Raw genomic sequence first — 24373 nt, forward strand, 5'->3', positions numbered from 1 at the left:
CTTTATTTGAGGCGTCAGTTGCTATAGAAAATGGTCGATTATCTTTAAGATAGTCTAAAACTTGTTCTATACTAGGTATATGGTGCTAAAACATTACTTACAATTTTGTTGGCCTTTTTTCTACAACATCGATATTTTTGAGTTAATTTTGAATCAGGAAATAATGAATGAAATAATGTTCCAGCACATTCGGCCGAGTTATAACTATATACGTGTTTAACAATATGGTAAATGAAAGCGGTTTCAGCAGCAGATACTTGATCTTCATCAGTGGATAAAGGAATGTATGAAGTTATTGTAGAAATACGTTTTGATTGATTTTTTACAAATTGGGAGTGTTTTATTGTTATTTCATGCTTTTTTAAATCAATTTCACCTCCATGCGATATGGAAATATTACAACAACAAAATTTACAATGGGCTTGATATTCATTTTGGGCAGACATTATCCATACATAATTTTTAAGCCAAGTATTATTAAATTTCACTAACCTTTTGAATTTTTTCTTAGGTGGTGACATATTTTTAATTACATTGTTGTCATCACAGCTACATTCAGAAATTTTTTCACCTATAGGCTAACGGCTATACAGGGTGATTTTTTTATCAAACAACACTCATTATTTCAAAAGGTATAGATTTTTTTTCATTTTTTTTGTTTTCATAGTTTTAGATACATGATTTTCTACAACTGTATAAAATTTTAATTTTTTCGCTCTTATATTTAATAGTAAAATAACTATCAACTTTTGATTTTAAAATGGCAACCTATATTAATAATTGCATAAATTAATAAAGCCATTTTTTTCATTCATCAAATTTCACGTTAACATTTTTAACTTTCATTAATCCGTCGGCGAGTTATAGCTGCTCAAAGTTGGTTGGTTTTAGAAAGTTTTTAGGTGTTATACATCAGTACTAATTAGTCAGAATTGGGATTTTTATTTGTTAAGTCCAGTAACTATAATAGTAATGAATTCGATATCAACGATACATGGTGTAGCGGAGAGTGGTGATAATATTAAATTTGTACCTGTTATTACTTATTACCTACCTGTTTTATTGTCAATTGTCATATAATTATAATATTAATTGGACTAATATTACTACTATAAATACTATTATTCGCTTATCGCTTTCGATTACCGGCTCCAACGATGATGCATAATACGTCATTCTAATAATAGATACCGATTAGTGATTATGAAAAGCCAAAAGTTATGAATACCCTTGTATTCTGTAACTCCGCCCCACCTATAACATTAAATTATTTAAATTTATGAAGCAAAATAATAATCTTGCGTTCTGTATAATCACAAAACAATAATTCCAATACCATAGACCTTATACTTATTACCTAGTATAAGGTTTATTATTACCTATATTAATATGTACATATCCGAGATCGCAACTGGCAAGCTATCATCCAGATTTCAGTTATATAATGTTTCATTATTACACGATACCTCGTGACAACTTACTGAAAAATGAAAACTTTACTTTTACAGTAAAAGTTTTACTAACGTCTGACCGTACGCCATATTGTACTATGTAGTATGACTATTGTGGTAATCTTGTGAAGCATAGAACATCAGACATCAACATTATAATAAAATAACATGACATAACAGTCAATATTACATTATATTTATATTATTTATATTATAATAATATGTCAAAATGTGTTGTTTATATTATATTTTATTTTGTTTATTAATTTAATTAAACATAGAAGTACTTATTTAAATTAAGATTACGCGTGTGAATTTGATACTTGGAAAGGCCTATTAAATATTGGTAAGTATTGCTTATTTTGTAGTTATATGTATGGTGACCAGATATAAAAATTAAATCTTAGCTTCTCCTCTGTCGTAATTGCCAATGCATACACCCTTTTTGCCCATATAGACCATAGGTCATCTCCTTCTACAAAAATTGTATTTTTTAAAATTATTATTATTACCTAGGTAGGTACTAAAAAACTAATTATTTAAAATTATTATGTCAACTCGTTAGATGTGTGTCTTTATGATAACAATTCTATGAAATTTAAGTAAACTTAAAATAAAGTACCTATAAATATTTTAGTTATTTTTTTGAAGGTAAAATACCAAGTGGAAAATTTGAATAAATTAATACAAAACTTTGTTAAAATATAGGAAACATTAACAAATTAAATTAACTATGCTAACAACCAATTAGATTGCATTAGCTCGAACTATAAAATATAAATTAATACTAAATTATAAAAATCATAAACGTGTAGTACCTAATAATATTTTCAAAAAAATATTGCAATTTAATATACTTAACACTATTTTTAATGACACTAGGACTTGCATAAAAAAAGAGTACTATCCTATGAAAAATAGTAATTCTGGTCACCATATTGTTATATGTAAAAACTATTATAAATAATTCTTGTTATAATTATTTATAAACATTTTGATTTCAGTTAATACATCAGCTCTATACAATATTTGTTGCAATTGATATGGATTATTGACTTGTTAATTATTCCAGTCAATATGGTTAATATTTTGATAATACAATCCAGTAGGACTTTAAAATTGATAGTTGCTCTATAGCCAATGCTATTTTAGAAAATCTATAGCATACCTACTAAAATTCTTAATAATGATATTCTAAGATTTTCTGTACCTATTCACAAAAAATATCCAGATGATTTGAATGATACATATTAAAACAATATTCCAATTTACAACTGGAAACAATAAAAATAAAAATATTGGTTTCTATATTGGATTTTAGTATTTCAATATGCAACAAAATAAAAAATATGGTTTTATACTTAGTACCTACATATTTCAAGTGAAATATAATTCAAGTAATTAGGTTTTTATTGTATTTTTTTAGATACCTTATCAACTAAATTTGAAAGAAGTGTAAACAATTGAATCCAACCAACATTCCAAACATTCCAGAGGAAAACTATTACCAACCATTTTATATGTAATAGGTATATAAAACTAAAAATTGTAAATGAAAAAAATGTATTGTAATTTGTATGACATTCCATACTTAAATTTAAATAAGGTTACAACATCAATCATTTAAATTTTAATCCTAAAAGATAATTCTGAGATACTATAGCTTGCTGGTGCATTGATGAGTAAAAATAGAAATTTAGGTATTGTAAAATAAAATAAGTAAATATTCTAGTATAAATCAAATAAATAATTTAAAAAAAAATCTTTTGGTATCTAAAATCTATGATAAATTATTATATTTAGATTGCTACTAAGTATTTGTTTTTATGATGCTTGATGAATTTCAATATAAAGTATTAAAAGAACATATAATGTATTTTAATTTTAAATTGTATTGTTTTACTCAGTGAGATGCCAAATACTGACATTGGATATTTTGTAAAGGCTGATACAGACTAGAGAAATGGGGGGAGGCAAGATATTTATTAAGTTAAATAATAAAAAAAAAAAATGTTGTCTATTAGCAGCTATGCATTGCCCCCTATGCCCTAAGCTTCTATCTGCGTTTTGGTAAATGATGGTGTTGTAGCCTGTTTATTGTTAAATATTAGAAATAGTTTATATTAAAGTAATAAATTAAAATATTAACATTTTTTTTTTAGTAAGTAATTACATACCTGCATATAATACATTTTTGATATGCACAAATTAGTTCATATTCTACAATAATTTTTTCATAAAATCCAGGCCCTTCATGAATTTATAATTTATGTTAATATTATTAGGGCCACTTTTAAATTTTACTATTGTTTTAGGTCTGGGGTTATTGGAGAATTGTTTTTAATTTCTTGAATACATAAATCATTAATCATATTTTATCCCTTTCAGCACTGACCTACATTTTTGTGTAGACAGGGGCGTGCCTAGAAATTTTTTTCGGGGGGAGGGTTCAATATTTTTACTAACACGTACCTATTTTAAGTGTATAAGTGTATTTATTTTACTAGATAATAGATATTAATTGGCCATATATACAATATTCAAACAACATACATATGTCAGATCGAGTCATATTATTCAATAGTAATATTAAAAAAAATAATAATCATACATAATAATTTATAATACATTAAAATACATTTTAAATAATTTTTCGATATATATATATATATAATTAGTTATTAGATAATATAAAAAAAAAAATCATAGAACGAATCCTTGTCTTCGAGGTATTAAAGCGAACCTTCTCACCACTTCATTAGGACCAACGTTAATTTCTTTTTGAATTGAAAGAAGAGCTAACCCAGTTAACCGATCTTCGCCAGTTGTGTTGCGCAGATATGTTTTGAGACGCCGTAAAGTAGAAAAGGTCCTTTCTGCAGTTGCCGTAGACACGGGTAAAGTTGCTAATATTTCCAACAGTTTTCTTATATTTGGGAAAAATCTTTCATCAAATTCTAATAAAAACTCTACTGCATTTGAAGGTTTTTTTTCAATGTTATCTTTTAACCATTTTAATTTCCATGTGGAGAATTCTTCATTAAATACTGTAGAATCTGGCAATAAACTTTCATAAAAGATTATAGTATCTTTTGATAGATCTAGTGAATTTACATTAATACAACTTGGAATTAATTTTTCTAAGTCGGTTATTATTTGTTTATGTTTTATAAAACGGTCTGATAAATGAACAATGGTATGGTCTAAAAATGAATTAAATATTGTGCGTCAGGCGATTGTGAAGGAGTATTATCCCGGTTTGTTTGTTTTTTTACGCAGCGAGGAATTGTCACTTCACTATCTACATCAATAAGTATTTGATTACATTTATCATATATTAATTAAAATTGGAATCACTGTTTTCACGAAGGTTACTAAGAGCATCAATTATATTTTGAACATGATCACATGCAGCAGTTAAATCGGAATTCACAGTCAGTAAGTTATAACATAGTGGTAATGTATAAGCAAATACTTTTTCTATTATGCTTAAAGTAATAAAAAATTGGCCATTTAATATTACTGAAAGGAGTTGATAAGCTTTATTGGAAGTTTCGGTATTAATTGATTTTTGGAGATCTTCTAACGCATGAATTATTGGAATGTACATTTCTTTAAAGCGATTAATAGCATCGTGTCTTAATATCCATCTCGTTTCACACATCGATAATAGCACTGTATGTCTACTACTTGGAAAATGATTAATCACATGATTTTTTAAAACATCAGTGCGTTGAGCTGATCCTCGAAAAAAATTACAAACTGACGATACACTACCCATAGTATTTCTGACAACAGTTATCTTATAAGCATCATTGATTGCGAGATTAAAAGAATGCGCACTGCAATGAACAAATAATGCCTTCGGATATTTTTTACGTATTACAGCTTGAGCACCATTCAAATGATCACTCATAGAAGCCGCGCCATCATAACCCTGGCCAATTAAAAAGTCTAAGTTAATACCAGCCGATTGTAAATTTTCAATTATAGTTGTCGCTAAACCTTGGCCACTTAAATCAGAAACAACTACAAACTTTAAAAAATCTTCCCGGATTAAAGGGTACGTCAAATCAGGATCAATGTAACGGATACATAGAGACATTTGTTCTTGTTGAGAGATGTCAGTAGTTTCATCTGCCATAATTGAAAATATCTTTTGTCAGGAACACCGATTTTCTATTGCAAACGAACCAGACAAGTTAGAAATAATGTGTAAATTTCAAAAATTAAGTATTTATTTTTAGAAAAGGAAACAGTTTGAGAAATAAAAAATAATAAATTATTTGATCATATTTTTAAGGTTTCAAGGTTTTGATTTTCTGCAAAACGTGTTATTTCCGGAAATGATACGTTTTGAAAAAAATATGGTTTTATTCCGTTTTGTAAAATTTTTTTTCAAAACGTATTATTTCCATTATTTTATAATATTGTATAGATTTTAGAAAAATATTACATTATTTTTTTCTATACTTTGAGTTTCTAGCCAGGTGTACAGATCTACATTTTCAGCAGTTTGATGATCCGAATTAGACACAAATGTCAAATTGTAAAGCCAAGCTTGTCTGCTGTAAAATGTATCGGTTACTGAAAGTTTGGGAAGAGCTTGGTTTTGCATCATATCAAAACTGCATATAATTTCACTCTCATTTTTCTCATACATCAATTTAAAAAAAAATTTGGATAATCCTTGGTGAGTTTTGAGTTCCAGTTTCATTTCATTTTTAAGATGTTTATCGTTTTCTACAGATATCTTGGAAATTTTTTCCGTACAGAAACTACATACATCTTGTCTTGGGTGCCCAAATGATATATTAAATTTATTTGTAAATATGTTATAGTATTTACTGAATGACGCTACTGGTAAATTATTTGATTTTCTTTCAGCTTGCCACTTTGACCACATTAAAGTTACGTTTAATTCAGGAGGCAAGTAACTTCTACCAGTATCTTTTCTAGTATGGTGGCTTTTTCTACATCTAAATGTTTCAATATGATTTACAATAGACTCTGATATTTCTAATGTATTTGGAGTGATACGACAACTTCTTCTTTTTTCAACAGGAGATACTTGGGTATCAAAAAAATGCCTACCCAAGATATGTATTCGCCTTTTAGTTATATTGGTTACTGAAACAAATGCATCTAGGCATACAGGAACACGTTCACTTTCTGATGTTGGTATAAAATATTTATAAACAGCTCTTGTTGTTCGATTTGAGAATATCTTTTTACGATTTGTGCGTTTAGCTTTATCAATAGATATGAAACTTAAAATAAATTTATCCTGTTCAATTTTTGATTGAATGTCACTTAATTTTTTATTAAAGATTTTACAATCATTATAAGTTAATTTGCTTTTTAGCATGCAAATTGTATTTGAGACAGAATTTTCAATATTATGCTTACATTTTATTTCAAATTGAGTAGAAATCATGTTTTTAATATTTTTATTCTTTTGACGTATATTGATTTTTTTTCTTGATCTTCCCCCTTGAGTTGGTTTAGCAACTTCACAGTATTCAAGATTTACACTGGATTCATCAGAATTTGTTAATGTATCAATGTTTACCTCATTACCAGTAGCTCTTATTCTAGGAAAAGAATTACCTGGGGGACCACTATAACAGCAGGTATTTCATCTTGGCAAACAGTGTCCAGTTGTTCAATTCCATCTATCATTTCAAATTCCATATCTTTCAATACAGTCATGCTTAAAATATTATCAACCTGCTAAAAAAAGTTTAAATAAAACACAAAATAAAATAATGTGGATAGCAGGTCATAGAGGAAAAGAATCATTTTAAAATCAATACATCATCTGCTCTGATCAAAATATTGTATATAAAAAAAAAATAAATGAACATTTTAACTTTAAACAGTAAAAATAAATATGTACTTCAATATTATCAGAATTCCATTCGCCTGAATTATTTGGTAAATCTATGTTGTTGTTTTGTTTATATGTTACATACATTGAACATGCTTCATTTGCCATAGTATTCTAAAAATTAAAAAAAAAATATGTGCATCATAATAGTTAAATACTTTAATAATATTATAATCACTTCATTGCCAATATTGCTGTATTCAGAAATTATTGATTTATTTGAATTTTCAGTTAAAATATTTTTTTTAGATAGTGTCTGGAGTTCTGTAGTAGTCCACAACTCTTTCACAATATTACTCTAAATAAATAATAATGTTGTTAAAACATAATATTTTATTTAATGATAAATTACCTATATAGGTAGAAATTATTATTATTTCATGTAAAAAAAAATCAATATACATTTTTATAATATTAAGGATTTAATATTGATAGATATGTCATAGTCATATCAGGCATTTTACTAAATGTCTAGGCAAATAGTCAAGAATTTAATTTTTATGCAATTTCACTATCCACTTAAACATTTAGTAAAATGCCTATCTCAAGTCAGAAAAATAATAAAAAGAAAACATTTTATGTTATTTTAAAAAATGTTATATTTTCTGTTGATTATTTAAGTGTGATAGACGATAGACGAATATTCTTATTAAACAAAAATAAAAGTTCCATTGTTTTTACCTTGGAAAATTAACCTTTTTTTTTAATAGAAAATATACTTGGTTAAACTTTTAAAATAATACAAAATGATTAATTTTTATAATTTGACTGACTTGGAATAAGCATTTAGTTAAATGTATATGTTAACTATTTTTATTTTCTACTTTTCTAATGGAAGTAGATTGAAAAGTTGAAAACTAATAGAAAAAAAATTTAATTAGCAGTTTAGTAGGTGATATTGAGAACATATTTTATATTATTTTAGGTCAAAGATAATCGAACGTTGTGACTTAATAAATTTGCAAATTTGTACTTACTGTGTTATTTGTTGCTTTATCCGCCATAAGCTTGGCTCGCTTTGATTGCAACATATCTTCTAATTGTTCTAACTTCTAATATTATTTTTACAACTTAGGAGTTAGTAATATACTAATATTCAATTTAATTAACATAATTAATAATTATTACACTTTCAAGTATAAATTTTAAGTTTTTGTCAAGGAAATATGGGATTGTGAATATTAAAACGATAACACAGCTTTTAGTATTATCATAAAGATGCCAAGAGCAGCTATCATGAAGTTTGGCGGGAAATTACAATCATTTAGTTATAGATAGGCTTATCATATAATTTTTTTTTTTTTTACTTGCATATTATTTTTCTATTTATAATTGTTGGTTTTGTACTAAACCACATCATATTTTAATGCAAATTAATAAAATAATTTTAATTTTAAAGGAGTCAACGATTCTGGCACTAGCGCCTTTTGAATTAAATGTAGTTTAATTGCTATATTAATAACATGTGTAATAACACGTTTTGATGTAAAACGGAAATAACACGTTATGACTAAAATTATGGATATACTACGTTTTGGAAAAAAATGAGAAGTATGTCCTATGATTTAGTACAGGAAATAGCACGTTTTTGAGGAAAGTGTACATAGTACGTTTTAGAAAAAAAAGCAATTGGAAATATTATGTTTTGAAAAAAAAGTAATAGTTTAAGCATGATTTCAGCTGGGAAATAGTACGTTTTGACAAAAAATAACGGTTTTAATCGATTTCTCGCCATTTTTTCAATATGAATTGATGTATAGCTCGATTTTTTTAAAAATGGAGATAACAAGTTTTGCATAGAAACACCTCATTTATAGATAAATCTATTATAAATTTACTTGGATTGGTTAAGTAGGTACCTATAAAAATATTTTAACACTTGTGAACAATAATAAATTGTTTTTACAAATAATAAATAAATACTTGATTATTAATTTTTAGATTTCCAAAAGATTTAGAACGCCAAAAATTATAGGCACTAAAGTATAGAAAAGGAGATAAATGGAATCCGAGTTTGGCCTATATTTGTTCTGAACACTTTAGTACGGTTGATTATGTTCGTGATTTAAAAGCAGAACTCCTAGGTAATTAGTAAATGCTAAACTAACCAAGATGCTAATAATTTTTACTTAAATTGTAGCAAAATATACTATCTTATTTTAAATCAAATAAAATTATTATTATATTTTAAAGGATATACTCCTAAAGTGCGGTTACTGAATCCTGATGCGATTCCATCTATTAATTTGCCAGCAGATCACAACCAAATCAAAGAAGTCTCTCAATCAACGTTACATCGTCGACAGAGAATGGAATCAAGATCAAAAAAACAGATAAATAATATAATTTATTATAATAAAATGTGCAAATATCTTTCAAACTACAAACTAGTAATAAAATAAATGTAAGTTATTTCTTTTCCTTCAATTCATGTTTTGAAAAACAGACAGGCCAATAAACAATCAATGATACAAATAAAGTATCAACATATTATGTAGTAATTATTGGTATTATTAGTTTGTTTATTATTATTTTTTCATTATTTCATAGTATCTAACAATATATTAATTTTTTAATTATAGGATCATGATAATATCATCATTACATTTTTGAATTCAAGTGCATCAACAACAATAAATAATGAAGAATCCACACTGCATATAAATACACCCTGTTTACCTGACTATGAACAATTATATAATAAACTCCTTAATGAACATACAGAATTACAAAAAAAAGTGTAGCTTGCAGAATGAAAAACTATTATCTTTTAAACAATCTGATACTAAATTAAAGCAAATAAACGAATCACTCAGATTAGGTATAAGACTTTTAGAAAAACAGTTAAGGACAACTAACTCACTTATAAAGCAATCAAAACAAATACAACTACTTTTAAAAAATAAAAATCAGACAGTTGAAATTAAAGCTAAAAAATATTTGTTATCAATATTTTCTCAAAATCAACTAGACTTGATAATGAAAAAAAAAAAAAGTGCATTGGTCGAGGGACGAAATTTCAAAAGCTTTTACTTTGAGGTACTTCAGTAAACGAGCATATGTTTACATGAGAGACGAATTGCATTATCCATTGCCAGGTAAATTATATTTATTTTCATTATATAAGGCTTTTATAAGAAAAAATACTTGTTTTCTAATTTTCTCTTTTTTGAAATATGTTATAGGTTTATCCTCTCTTCAAATGTGGGCTAAAAACATAGATATGCGATGTTGTTTCTTAGATGATGTATTGAAAATAATGCAACTTAATGGTGAAACAATGAATAATTATGAAAAACTTACGGTTTTGTTATTTGATGAAGTGAAGGTTGAAAGTACCTTAGAGTATGATGTGCTTTGGGATGAAGAAGTTGGCTCCCACAATCAAATGCAAGTGGTCATGGCTCGGGGTCTTGCTTCACAGTGGAAACAGCCAATATTTATTGATTTCGATAAGAAAATGACCAAAGAAATTCTTTTTAGTGTTATTGAAAGGCTGGATAATATTGTCTTTAAAGTAGTATGCTGTGTAAGTGACTGTGAAGGTGGCAACATTGGTACGTGGAAAACATTGAATATCAATTATGAATATCCTAAATTTTCTATTCCTAATGGCCCAGAGGTTGTTTATATTCCTGATGCACCTCATATTCTTAAATTAATCCGAAATTGGTTTTTAGATACTGGGTTACAATCTAAAGGCCAAATTATTAATAAAAAATCGTTGGAGACACTGGTCAGCAAAACATCAATGGAAGTTAGTGTTTGTTATAAATTAACTGCTGATCATTTAACCTGTGAAGGACCTCAGCGTCAAAAGGTTAAATTAGCCTCACAATTGTTATCGCATACTACTGCATCAGCACTTCTTCACTTTAAACCTATTGAAAATAAAAAATTAAATAATGACACAGCTAATTTTATCGAATTAGTTAATAATTGGTTCGATTTGACTAATGTGTCTCATCCTAATAACCAATGCACCCCTTATAAAGCACCACTTGGATTATTTTTAGAAGAACAAGTTTCACTTCTTGACCAAGTTTATGAAACCTTTTTATTAATGCGGTGCAATGGTAAAAATGGTCTACAACTTTTCCAAAAAGCTCTTCTGATGAATGTCAATGGATTAAAACAACTTTCAAAAATTATTCAAGAAAATGGATTAAAGTACCTTCTAACATCAACAGTCAACCAAGATGCACTAGAAAATTTATTTTCCCAGCTCTGAACTAGAGGTGGACTAAATGATCATCCGTCTCCTTTAAATGCTTTGTATAGACTACGGATGATCATTTTAGGAAAAACCCCTGGTGTTGTTTTTTCTCAAACAAATACTATGGATAGCAATAATGAAGAGTTCATGGTATCCAAAACGTTGAAACAAATTGGTTTGAAAATAAGTAATTCCCATGAATATTCAACAGGCAGTGGCAGCAGTACAGAAACGGTTGTAAGTGATAATGAAATATTGGACGACACTTCTGATGGTAGTAAAGAAATGGCTCAAGATGCGGTCGAATATTTGGCTGGTTGGGTAGCTAGAAAATATAGAATACTATTTCCTGAACTAGGCTCAACAACAACAGAAATTAACAAAAATCAAAGTATCCATGGTCATGATTACGGAATACCATCATGGATTAGTCATTTGTCATATGGAGACTTAAGAATACCAAGTAATGACTTTTTAAAATATATTACAAGAATTGAATGGCTATTTAAAAAAATAACCAAACAAGAAATACCAAAAGGTTCTGGTGTTATAAGACGTTTGACAAATAAAATTTTCAAAAGAATGGAAATGCCATTAAAATATTTACCTGTTGTTCGAACATATATAAAACAAAGATTACTAATTAGGATGAAATACTCCTATCAACATGCCATTAAACTCTGCAATAAAAGAAAAGCCAAAGCTCAGTTACAAAAACTTCAAAAACTAAAAAGATTAATGACTTAATAATAATTCTGTAAAAATGAAAATAACATAAAGTGTACCTATTTATTTTTTATTATTATTATAATATTTATTTCTTTAATGTATATATTTTTTAAATTTTAAATTATGTAATTATGTACATGTATTTAATGTAACATCAAGTTTGTTTTAAATAAGATTAAATGCATTTATTTCAAAATTGAATATGAATTTGTGAATATATGTAATATGTGAATTTAATGTGTAATTACTTAGTATTAATAACTTAAAATGTATTTTAATAACATAACTAGTTATATTATCTAGATTAAGAAGTATCTATACGAAATAAAGAATTAGATATTAATAATTGTCTTATAAAACTGATTAAATTGTAATTTAATAAAAGCAATACATAAAATAGGTTATCATTATTGTAAAACCAACAGATCCATCATTCCACTTAGAGTCTTAAATAACTAAATATTATAGGTATGTAGATGATATTATATTTAAATAAACATTTGGACAGTTTTTATTTTCATTCATAATTAGCAGGGATTCATTGCATTGCACATTAAACATGATTAAAAGTGCTTAAATATGTACTTATAAACCATTAAAATATGCGTGAAAAATTAAAAATAAGCATTTAATTTTTAAAAAATGTATATAAAGTTAAGTGAACTATTTGACATTTACAATAACTTATTTTCAACTTTTTTTTTTATAAATACCAAGGCACTGCGCTTTTTTAAAGTTGCATTTAAATACTTTTTAATTAAAAATTAGAATTCTGTTAAAAAAAAAAATGTTAATGCATTTGTCAAATAGTCCTGATTCATTCTGTAGGTATATGCATGTTTACTCGTATTTATTTAGAATTTAAAATGATAATTACGAAAAAAATGTTTCTTTGTATTTTGAGTTGAACAGCTGAACCGATTGTGACGAAATTTGGTACCTTCTAGATATATTAGACCTATGGGTAGAAGATAGGCTAAGTTAAAAAATGATAGAACCAACCCCGTGAGATGCTTAAACAGACATTTTGAGATTTATGATGGAAATTATAGTTTATAGATATTTGCTATTAGTTTCAATAATTATAATGTAGTAATAATATATATGGTTACAATGGTTTCTCATTCACAAAAATTTGTGAATTAACCGGGTCAAAAATTTAGCAACAACAAAGCGTTGCCGGTTCAGCTAGTTTAAAATAAAAATATCTAATAACTATTCAAAGAATAGTCCCGAACCCTGAAATATAATTAATTTTTAAGAGAATAAATGTAAATACAAATATACAATTATATTTTAAGTGGTGTATGAACATTTTTTCATTATTATATCTATATCTATATCTATACTACTATATAAAATAGAAACCCCTTTTTTGTATGTACGCGCATAACTCAACAATGCCTGGACCGATTTCGCTCATTCTTTTTTTGTTTGGGTCGTAATTGCCAGGAGAAGGTTCTTACGGACGAAAAATTTGAGAAAACTATCGGGTTAGAGAAATATGACGCGGTGGTGATGAAATTACAGAAGCGCCATCTATCCAGCAAATAGTCAACTAAATTATTTTTGGTAGTCAATGGCAACCATTTAAATTAAATAAATCATTTATTTAAAATGTTTTTAAAAATACATGCAAATAGACATACAAACTTAAATCGTTTCATAGTAAAAAAAGAAATTAAAAATCTATATATATAAAAATGGAGACAAAAATGTATAACATTTCATCAATTGAGAACGGCTGGATCGATTTCGCTCATTCTTATTTTATTTGGGTCGTAATTTCCAGGTTCTTATGTAAGAAAAAGTTAAGAAAATTGCACGGAAAATTAATAAAAATACAATGAAAAATAAAAAATATCGATGACTACTATTACTATTATTATTTTATTTTCGGTAACCATGGTAACAATTTTTTTGTTATTATTATTTATTTTCCCCATTTTTGTAACATTTTTCACTGATGATTCGCTCCTATTGGTCGCAAGAGAAGGTGCTCATGTAGTACAATTTTAGGAAAATCCACCAGAAAACTTCGGAATCTGGATGTAAAAAAAACAACAACTATCACTGCAGTCCAGCAAGAAAATAAACTATATTAAGGTCACTATTGATTATGATTGAACATAATAATTATAGACCTGTTGTTATATTTTGTTAAAACCATAACAACAAAAATAAGAATTAGAAAAATAAGTCAATGTCTACAGTAAATTTCAAATTCACAGCAATAAACTAACATAACAAGTTATACCAAGTTTTATTGTTTTACCAACAGGCAACAATATAAAAACCACGAGATGACACATTATTGTATTTTACCCACCGTAGTAAAATAAAAAAATGATATAACTTTGAAACTTAAGTGTTAGAAATTATAAGCTTACGTACACATCTCGCGGGGTCCGCAATCCACCATGTGTGGATTGCCTACATGATAATATACTGCTCCAATAATCATAAGAGAGTCTCATGGCAACGGCAAGCAGAATGACTATAATATTATGACTTGAGTAACTTACTGACTAATAAACGTAGAGCCTGAACAATGATAGATCGATGCTTACAATTTACACGGTACATTCGTAAAATCGTACCACAAATTTAGTGTGCAATAAGAAAACATTTTACAAAATTCGCATATTAAAGTGGTGGTTTTAAAAGATTTTTGAGAATCAAAACGGTCAATGAAAATATCTAAGTTTTGAACACCGTTAAACCGAATATTAAATTACAAATTAATCAAAATTCGAATCATATTATATAGAATTGGCATTTTTAACGGGCAACGAAGTGCACAAAGTCATGGGTCAACATAACAATATCTTCGCCTCGGGACGCATTTCTTCAAGGGCTAACAACTGGACAAAAAGAACCGTCAGGGAAGGGCAAACGGTTAATTGTGTTACACATCGGGTCGTCTGACGGTTTCGTTCCTGGAGGCCTGCTATGTTTTGAATCAAAGAAAAACACGTCGGACTATCATGATGAGATGAATGGGGACACGTTTTACGACTGATTCATTAAAATCCTACCATCTCTAAAAGAAAACGCCGTAATAGTAATGGACAATGCCTCATACCATTCTGTAAAAAAAAATCGATTTCCGACCATGGCTTGGAATAAACAAGAGATTAAAGATTGGTTAGAAAATGAAGGTCATATAGCTCAGCCAGAATTACTTAAATCCCAACTTTTAGAACTCGCTAACCAGTTTAAACCGCTGAGTGACACATATGTGATTGATGAAATAGCGAAAGAAAATAATAAAATAGTCTTACGGTTGCCTCCTTACCACTGTGAGCTTAATCCTATCGAGCTCACGTGGTCTTGGATAAAACATTATGTACGTATGCACAATACGACATTTAAATTGCAAGATGTACATAATTTATTAAAAGATGCTGTGGAACACGTCACGAGCGAAATGTGGACAAATTTTATTGGCCACGTAATCAAAGAAGAGGACAAATTTTTGAGAGTTGATCATCTGTCTGACGAAGTTTTTGACGCGGAAACAGGAGAACATACACTAACAATTACAGGCGACACCACTTCAGATTCCGACGACGAAAACATTTAAATTATTTATTTATGTATATTTTCTATTTTAAATTAAGTGTGACAAATATTTTATGGTAGTCTCCTTATATAATAAAGCGTGAAGCGGTTCGTCTTTCCGCCGGCGCCGCGCCACCCGTATTATAGACAATTACCAATCACAAAATTCCGTTCCGCCGAGCCATTTTCGAAAACGTCGTCCGCCGCCGCCGCTCCGTTTCGATACGTTTTTTTCTACCTTTTTTCCGTTTCTCGACCTTTTCCCGCCTTAAATACGTTACGTATATTATTATTGTAGCTCGACAGTGAACGTCTTTAAAACGTTCTCGACAGCGATAATAATATTATCTTAATGCTGTTGTCTCATGTATTGGTCTATAACGACGCGCGCTCTTGTGAGCTCGGAGCGGGTTTACGCGTAAAATATATTACTGTTCATCGTACCCGTGCGTAATATAATACGGAGACTCGATATTTGATCGTACGCGTATTTTAAACACGGAGATTCTCATGCACGCGTTTCGGTTTCCGCGACATAAACGTTATTGGTCTTGACGACGGGCGTTTGTGTTTGATTTTCGAACCGCGAGAGGTACGTCGGAATAGCGCGCGCGTCTGTTAAATAGTCGTCGTACGTACGATAACGACGGCGATTCTTCTTTTACGATCGTTAAGGACGGAGACTGCGAATCGATGCGATTAATGCGGTGTTCTCTGCGGTTCGGAAATGGCTTAAGAGCTCGACGTTCGACTCGGTTTCCTATCTCAAACTGTAGTCGATAGGTTTAGGCTTTAGGTCCCCGTGCTAGGGTAATCAGGTTCGAATCCCGCTCCGGCGGTTACGTCGTCGATCCGACGGCGGCGCTTTAAAACGCACGGCTCTTGATTTTTTGCATTTTTTTCCGATTTTTTTTTTTTCGTTTTTTCGTTTGATTGTCGAGAGTTAAAGCTCTAATATATTATGCATACCTACGTATATTACTGGAATATTATATATTTATTTTATAGTTTCCCATATATTTACTACCTATACGCTATTTATATATTGATGTATATTTATTATTTTTTGAACTCGGCAATATTGTACACATGGGTAATTATATATTTTAGGCGGATTGGTTATTCGATACCGATTTTCGACGTGTTTTTCGTGTTTGTATTATATACGTACAGGTTTATCTCGAGTTTTTGCACACCGATGAAATGCAATTGTTATTAAACATTAAAAAAAAAAAAGAGATTTCGATTTTATTTTTACGTGGCGTTTATATAATATATATTGTCATCTTCGCAGTCCGATATTAATTGGACGTCAACGGCGGCCCTGTTAGATTTAATCTTTGGGTATAGTAATACTATCTTATCGTCGATAAGATTTCGATTTGACGAATTGTAAATCTATTTATTGTTGGTAAATTCGTTATACTCAATACAAAATTAGTATTTATTAATTATTAGTGTAGGTAACCATCATTACTATACGCCTTCACTTCCACAGTAGAAAACCAATACCTCATTGAACCCCTTAAATACATATATTATGTATTAGAACACCGATAACATAGACACGGAAAATACGTATAATAATAAGATGCAATTGCACAATATACAACATCTGTCATCTAAGCACCATGTTTTTTTTGTACTACTGTTTTTTTTTAGCTTATATATTATGAGACGTTATGCTTAAAATGCTGGTTTAATGTAAACCAGTTATTTGAACATTATACATACTCATTCATATTTACACTTACAAAGCATTATTGCTTTTAAATTGGTTCTGAATAAACCAATACATTTATTACAATAAATTGTCTAATTTTTATTTAACAACTTATTATATTTCATTAATGCTGAGCTATAAATTATAATTATCAAAAGATTATTTTCTTTTGTTGTTAATATTCTTTATTTTATTTATCTTTCCTTCACATATATTAATAATACTGACTATATAACGAATACACGACACTGGTCAATTATGTAAAATATTGGTACAATAAAGGATTTCAAAGATGGGTTAAATATTTACCTACCCTGTTTTTATATTTATCACGTGTGATATAAACCTTATGTATTCTTAAAATTTCAAAACAATTTTTAAATTACAATTGAAAAAAGCGGGCAAGTGGGTACCGTTCTGCTGTACATTATGGGGTGGGGTTGACCTCGGACTAGGGTAGGTTAAATTTGAATGCAATGATAGGTATCATTGTATACGAAAAACGATTCTGAACGAAGATGATTTGTCAGTCTAGAATATATTATATTTAAATATTGTCATATATTTTATTTTTCAATTAGGACGCATTTGCATTTGGCATGGTTAATCAATTTTTCCAAAAACATTGCATGTAGGTAGTTATCATAATTCACATAGATAATATCTATGATAATTCATAATACCTTATTTTATCATAGATATACCTGGTATACCATATAATCACATATAATATTGTACACAGCCAAGGTTTATAGATTATAATCTATAAACCTTGCAGCTGCTGGTATAGATAATAAACTTTATCTATATCTGTGATATTTTATGTTTTGTTTATATTCCGTATATTGACATTGTTGGTTGATTACGGTTTTTAAAATTGTATTTCTATTATGAATTAACCATATTGTATTAATTGTAATCGTTTTAAATTAATATGATTCTACGTCGTGTTGATTCCTTGTGTAACAATTACATATTAACATCAGGACGAGCTATTTCCTAAGATTTCATTAATGTAAGTTTAATAAGTACCTATCACATTAAATTACTTAATTTACTTATAATCATGTATTTTGTTTATTGTTTAGATATTACTAATGGCTGAATTGTATCATCAAATGTGCATATTATTATAGTGTAACCAAGCTCAGCTGATGTTATACTCAGTAGTCAGTGAACTGTAGTACAAATTGTTATTTGCCTTTCAACTGGTAGACTTTAGTATAGAGGTATTGCAAATAAATTTGACTAGATTACTATGGACTATTACAATATTAATAATTCAAATTAAATCATTTAATAAAGAATTTTTTTTTATATTTTATTATATTTCATAAAATTAACAGTGGATTAATACATTTGTTTAATTTTAAGTTCAGATAGATACAGAATGGTAAAAGTTTCGTATCACAGCACATTGTGTAATGATAAATTCTTTATAAGATTCATAGTTCTTAGTACATCAACAATATCAACTAATAAAAATGTTTGAACTGTTAAACCGAATGAAGGCCATTTAAAGATCATGTACTTTCAACCGTTAAAATGATTAAATATTTTGAATCTGTAAAAAATAACAAATTTAATGTAATAAATTAGTATTACCATATATAATAAGTGGCTTTTTAAATATTTACTTTTTACCTTAATGTATATATGTATTATAATATTCAATAAATTGTTAGTATTCGAGTTGTATCATAGTGAAATGTACAATGTAAAATAATATGAAGTATTATGAATAAATAAATTTAAATAAAATCTGATTATTTATTTTTAGTCACTGTAAATTATAATTATTTACTTGGCACTAAATTACAAAATATCATGTCCTAAACAATTTAAATTATGTATGGAAAATAACATCTTATTATACAGGCATAAGTCATCTAAATACTTAACAGTGGAAGATAGGATTTGCTGTAGAACTGATATTCTATAAGTTATTAAAATATGTTATGATCCTAGGCGAATACATAATAAATGTTGATAATCTTAAGACCGCACAATTAAAATTGTAGTTTGTATTTGGAGGATTGAATACAAACATACATAGTATAAGGTATTAAGGTCAGAAGTGAGGATAATAATATATAGTTCAATATTATTTAAATAAAAATAAAATCTAGGTTTCTGTTTATGTTAAAAAATAACAATTATTATAAGGTTAGTGCCCTCACACTTTTTATCCAGGCTTGGGACTGGCAACTTATACATATTATTGTACCTAAGTGAATAGTTGGCGGTTTACACGTTCCTTTTTTAATCCAATAACAGTCAGATTGTATACAGGTTAAGTTTATAATTTATTTTAGCTGTGTTATGTTTTTTTACCAATTGGAATATTTTTACAATCTTTTTAGAATGATAACATATACATCCTTGCTGTTGTTTGGTCATCTTTTTTCTGCAACTGTAGTGTCATTAGCGCAAACCCAATTGGAAGTTCCTTGTCTCAGGTATGCAATGTAATGGCCAGAGCTCGTGTTTTCTCCCATATGTAATATTGCAGCTTGAGTTTTGTATTGTGCTCCAGCAATTTCCAAAATAGAGGTGGGTACGCCACTAAGTTTTAAATCTGTTATCTTTTTGGGAACAAATTGACCATTTACAAATGTTGGAATAAATAGTTTTAGTTGAATTACTATATACTCATTTGCCACTATTATCTGATGTTTATCTTCAGAACTTCCGATGTTATTACAATTATTGCATTTGTAGTCATCTAATGTATTCCAAACATTTTGATTTGTTGAAAATAATGTTTGCAAAGTTGTGATCTGTGCTGTGGAATCTCAAAATGTAGAATCAAACTGTAGGTGCATTGTTGGCCGTTGTATGTTTACAAGTATTGCAACGAATGGTATATATAATTCTTGAAATCCAAATAAAGATTCAAATGTAGGTCTACTACGGTCCATAAGTGCTTCTAAAAATTCTATACAATCTTGTTGCTGTTACAGAGTATATAATTTTGTCTCGTTGTCCAAATATTCTCTGATTGTTCGAGTATCACATGATCCACTGTTACTTGTATATACGTGTAGGCTATGTTGAAGTGTTGGTCCGAGTTGATTATTGCGAATTTCATTTACAAGAGATTGACAATTAAAAAGAACCTATATGACAGAATTCGCATAACATGATACACCATCAGTGTTAGTAAAGCCACAAAATGTTCTACTTGATGTTATGTCAACTTTATTCTTAATACTTGATATTTTTATTGTTTTTGGATTTTTTGACACAGTTGCATTATCACTTATTGTTTCTAATAATGAATCTGACCTTATATTGCAATTTTCTGGAACTTTGAGAGTATTACTATTGACCTGAATAAATTGAATATCATTAATTATGATATTATAATCAACTATTTTGGTTGATTTAGTTTTAGTTTCTGGAACCAAAATAGTGTCACTATCAACCTGTATAACTCAATATCGTCCAAGTTATTATTATTCAGGACCTAGTTGATTTAATCGATTTTTTAGATTTTTCCATGGGAAATCCATCGATTGCAGGAACGTTTGGTTTAATAAAATTGTTTTTGACTTCTTCTGTACAATTTGGTCATCAACAGTCTCAGAATATTTTTCTATTTCCTTGAAAGTATCTATGTCCATAACCAGAATAGGTCTGTGATCACTTATGAGGGACTCGTACACCAAAGCTGCAATGTCAACATTTGTAATGACATTGTCAATGGTTGTTCCGTGATCTGTAGTAATACCGTCAACCAATATTTTGTAATTGAAATGTTTTAATATTTGAACTAGTTGTTTTGGCGGTTTGTTGAAGTTTACTTGAAATCACCAATAAGATAACATTGTTTTTGGTGGAAGCTACCGTTTCAATGAAATCACAAAGCTTCTGTACAGGAAAATTTGGCGATGAATATATCCCAATATAGGTAATATTTTCAATGATAACTTCAATTGCTTCTAAGTGTGTCTTTTTCTTTTGATCTTGAAGCAATGTTGTGCTGCAGATTATTTCTTTATGATTAATGGATTCTCCAACAAAACAAATTGAACCACTTATATTTGAAATATATACTTATATATGTATATGAAATGCTACAGATTGATATGTGGCACCTTGATTTTGTGTACCGTCAATGCCAAAGCTCCACTAAGGGCATTGCATTCTAGTAACTTTATGGTGCTCTGCATTACCGAGTTGAAATTCTAATTTATATTTCAATTGGTGTCCACTTGCCATATCATCTGTGTGTTTGCCTTCGGGTTTAAGTTTGTCTCTTATTTCTGTCTGGTTAGTGACCCCACCTCTGGCTCATCAAACTTGATCCAAACCCTTTTTGCAACTTCTTTACCTCCTGCAGTCAGTCCTTTGTTTATTTGCATGAGTTCTCCGATTGCACCATTCACTATGCCGTCTTCGTTGAAATGTTAGCTATCACCATGTATTTCTGTTTCTTTTAAAAATAATCTTAAAGCTAACCCATAGTCTTTTGTCTTGGCAGTTTCTTGGCAGATTCAATAGCCGATCGTTTCGCAGACGTATCAATGGCTTCGGATATGAAACTAACTTGATTCATAGAGTTAAGCACTCTCTTGTTCATTTCATCGACTTCGTTATTAGTAGCCCAACGATGCATTACTTGTGGTTGAAAAGTAATGTCTAGGTGGGTTATAAGATTTTGGAAATATTTTACATCAGCTTCCTCCAACTGTCTTCTGGCCAACTTTGTTAACATTATTGCAAATTGTTTGTCATCTTTTTGGCGCATTATTTCAGTCAACTCATAAAACTTGAATGTTTCCCAAATAGATTTAATCGATAACATTTCTACAGCACTTGGAAATTTAGACAATATTTCTTCAAAACTATCGTACAATGGTATTGCTAATACCGGTGCTAATTGAAAGAAATCGCCAAACACTATTACTTTTATGTCACCAAATGGTTTATTTATTCTTAATATAGACCTCAATCGCTGATCAATGTATCCCAGTGTTTTTATGCCAACCATGGAAATTTCATCAATTATCAAAAGTTTTACATTGGAAAACTGACAACGTAGTGTATTTGAAATATCTGAACTTAACTTTGGTAATAATCCGGCAAATTGATTCAATGGTAGTTTGAACGCGGAATAATGTGTTAATTCTTTTATTCCATATGCAGCTTTACCTGTTGGTGCTGTCAGCAATACGGGAGGAAGTGACAGATCATCTATATCTGGTCTAAGATTTGCTATCCTAATTACAGATTGTGCTAATGCTCGTATAAGCATTGACTTTCCAGCTCCCGCTGGTCCAGTGACAAATACTTTCATCGCAGGATGACCTTTTCCCCATAATTGACTTCTTATGACATTAGTTGTATGATATAAGAGTTGGCGTTGACCGTCATTTAGACATCCGATTAAGTCTTTAAACTGTTCATTGTCTATGAGGTGCACTATTATCTTACCACCATCTTTAGGTGAATCTACATCTGATGTGTTTGTATTTTCAACATAATCTCCAACATTTTTATTAGTACATCGTCTGGTACCCAATCTTCATCGTCTACAAGCTGATTGTTGTTACGGCCTTGTTCCCCGTCTATTTGGATTTCATTATCGTCTAATTGGGTTTCTTCTACTGTATTAAACTTTTGGTACAACTTTTTTATTTGATCAATGTTTGTTTCATACACTTGTTTACAGTTAATATCTAATAAATCAGTTTTTTCATCCGCGCCATTGTAAAAATAACATAATATTTTCTCTGTAAAAGACTTGTTCATTTTTATCCACATTAAACCTAACATGCCGTATGATTTTTCTAATTTTACGTTTATGTATATACTTGTTTGGTTTTCCGATTAGAGTGGAGTCAATCGGATAAGTGGTATCAGGTTCATTATCAGTGTCAGAATCAGAACTGTTGTTAGCCGGTTTTTTTTTACCGCGGACTTCATAATTGGAGCCAAATTCTGCTAAAGTTACATCTTCAAGACTGTGTGGTCTACATAAATAGTATTCATTGGGACCGTAAAAAAAAAAATGTCATCAGATTTTGGATCCATTTCTCCTCTAACTGCCATTGGTTTCAACATTCGAGTTCTTTTATCAGGATGGCTAGTGTTCATAAATATATACCCAGTTGAAGTATTGCATTGCTTCATACCTAAGCAAGTGTACACTGCTTCCTGTGCAGAGATTTCTTGACTCCCTGAAAAAGTTGACGCTATTTTTTTCAGTTGTTCTTTAACCGATAAATCAGTAGAAGACTTAAAATTTTTGACAATGTATCTCATTAGTTTTGATATTCCACGTTGGCTTTTTCCAATATACTCGATTACATATCTAACACAAGAATAAACGTCCAATATGAACTGTATATCCATGTTAGATTGCCATAACGGAAATAATTTTTCATTGAATCCAGAAACCATTCGTTGTTTTATTGTACGTTTTAGAAAAACTGTTGGCCGTCTGATAACAGTTCGAATAATGGATTTATATTCATTAACATTTTTAATTGACAATTTTTGTAAAATGTCTTCTAATGATGGATCTGAAGATGAATCACTGTCCTTGAAGTCCCTGAGGTATTGCAGAAGTTTTTCATATTGTAGTATACGAATTTTTCTTGTGATCGGATTACTTATGTCTTCTGTTAGCGGAATCAATATACAGGTTTCATTCATTGGCGGATATGGTATGTTGAAGCGACACTTTTTCATTTGTTTGTCTTTGTCAGTTCTGTAACAAGTGTGTGTATGGCTATGAGTATTTTTATGCAAATACTCACGGGCCGGACTGCCATCGTCTACCATACACGTAA

The 24373-nt window shown here is 29.1% G+C and overlaps 2 protein-coding genes across 2 annotated transcripts; both read left to right on the forward strand.

Moving 5' to 3' along the window:
• Nucleotides 1-11765: 11765 nt before the first annotated feature.
• LOC126551190 (uncharacterized) lies at nucleotides 11766-12304 on the forward strand. The gene has a single exon (XM_050204012.1). The coding sequence runs from the start codon at nucleotides 11843-11845 to the stop codon at nucleotides 12302-12304; it is 462 nt and encodes a 153-aa protein (XP_050059969.1). The 5' UTR covers nucleotides 11766-11842.
• A 3097-nt stretch (nucleotides 12305-15401) lies between these two features.
• On the forward strand, nucleotides 15402-15872 carry LOC126550696 (uncharacterized). Its single transcript, XM_050202690.1, has one exon. It carries the CDS (start codon nucleotides 15402-15404, stop codon nucleotides 15870-15872), a length of 471 nt encoding a protein of 156 aa, XP_050058647.1.
• The last annotated feature ends 8501 nt before the right edge of the window (nucleotides 15873-24373 follow it).

This window comes from Aphis gossypii, chromosome 3 (genome assembly GCF_020184175.1).
Source record: "Aphis gossypii isolate Hap1 chromosome 3, ASM2018417v2, whole genome shotgun sequence".
Classification (NCBI taxonomy): Eukaryota; Metazoa; Arthropoda; class Insecta; order Hemiptera; family Aphididae; genus Aphis; species Aphis gossypii.

What these genes read in the sequence shown, in the direction of transcription:
- LOC126551190 (XM_050204012.1), top strand. Translation starts at nt 11,843, where the DNA reads ATGGCTCAAGATGCGGTCGAATATTTGGCTGGTTGGGTAGCTAGAAAA.
- LOC126550696 (XM_050202690.1), top strand. Translation starts at nt 15,402, where the DNA reads ATGGCTTGGAATAAACAAGAGATTAAAGATTGGTTAGAAAATGAAGGT.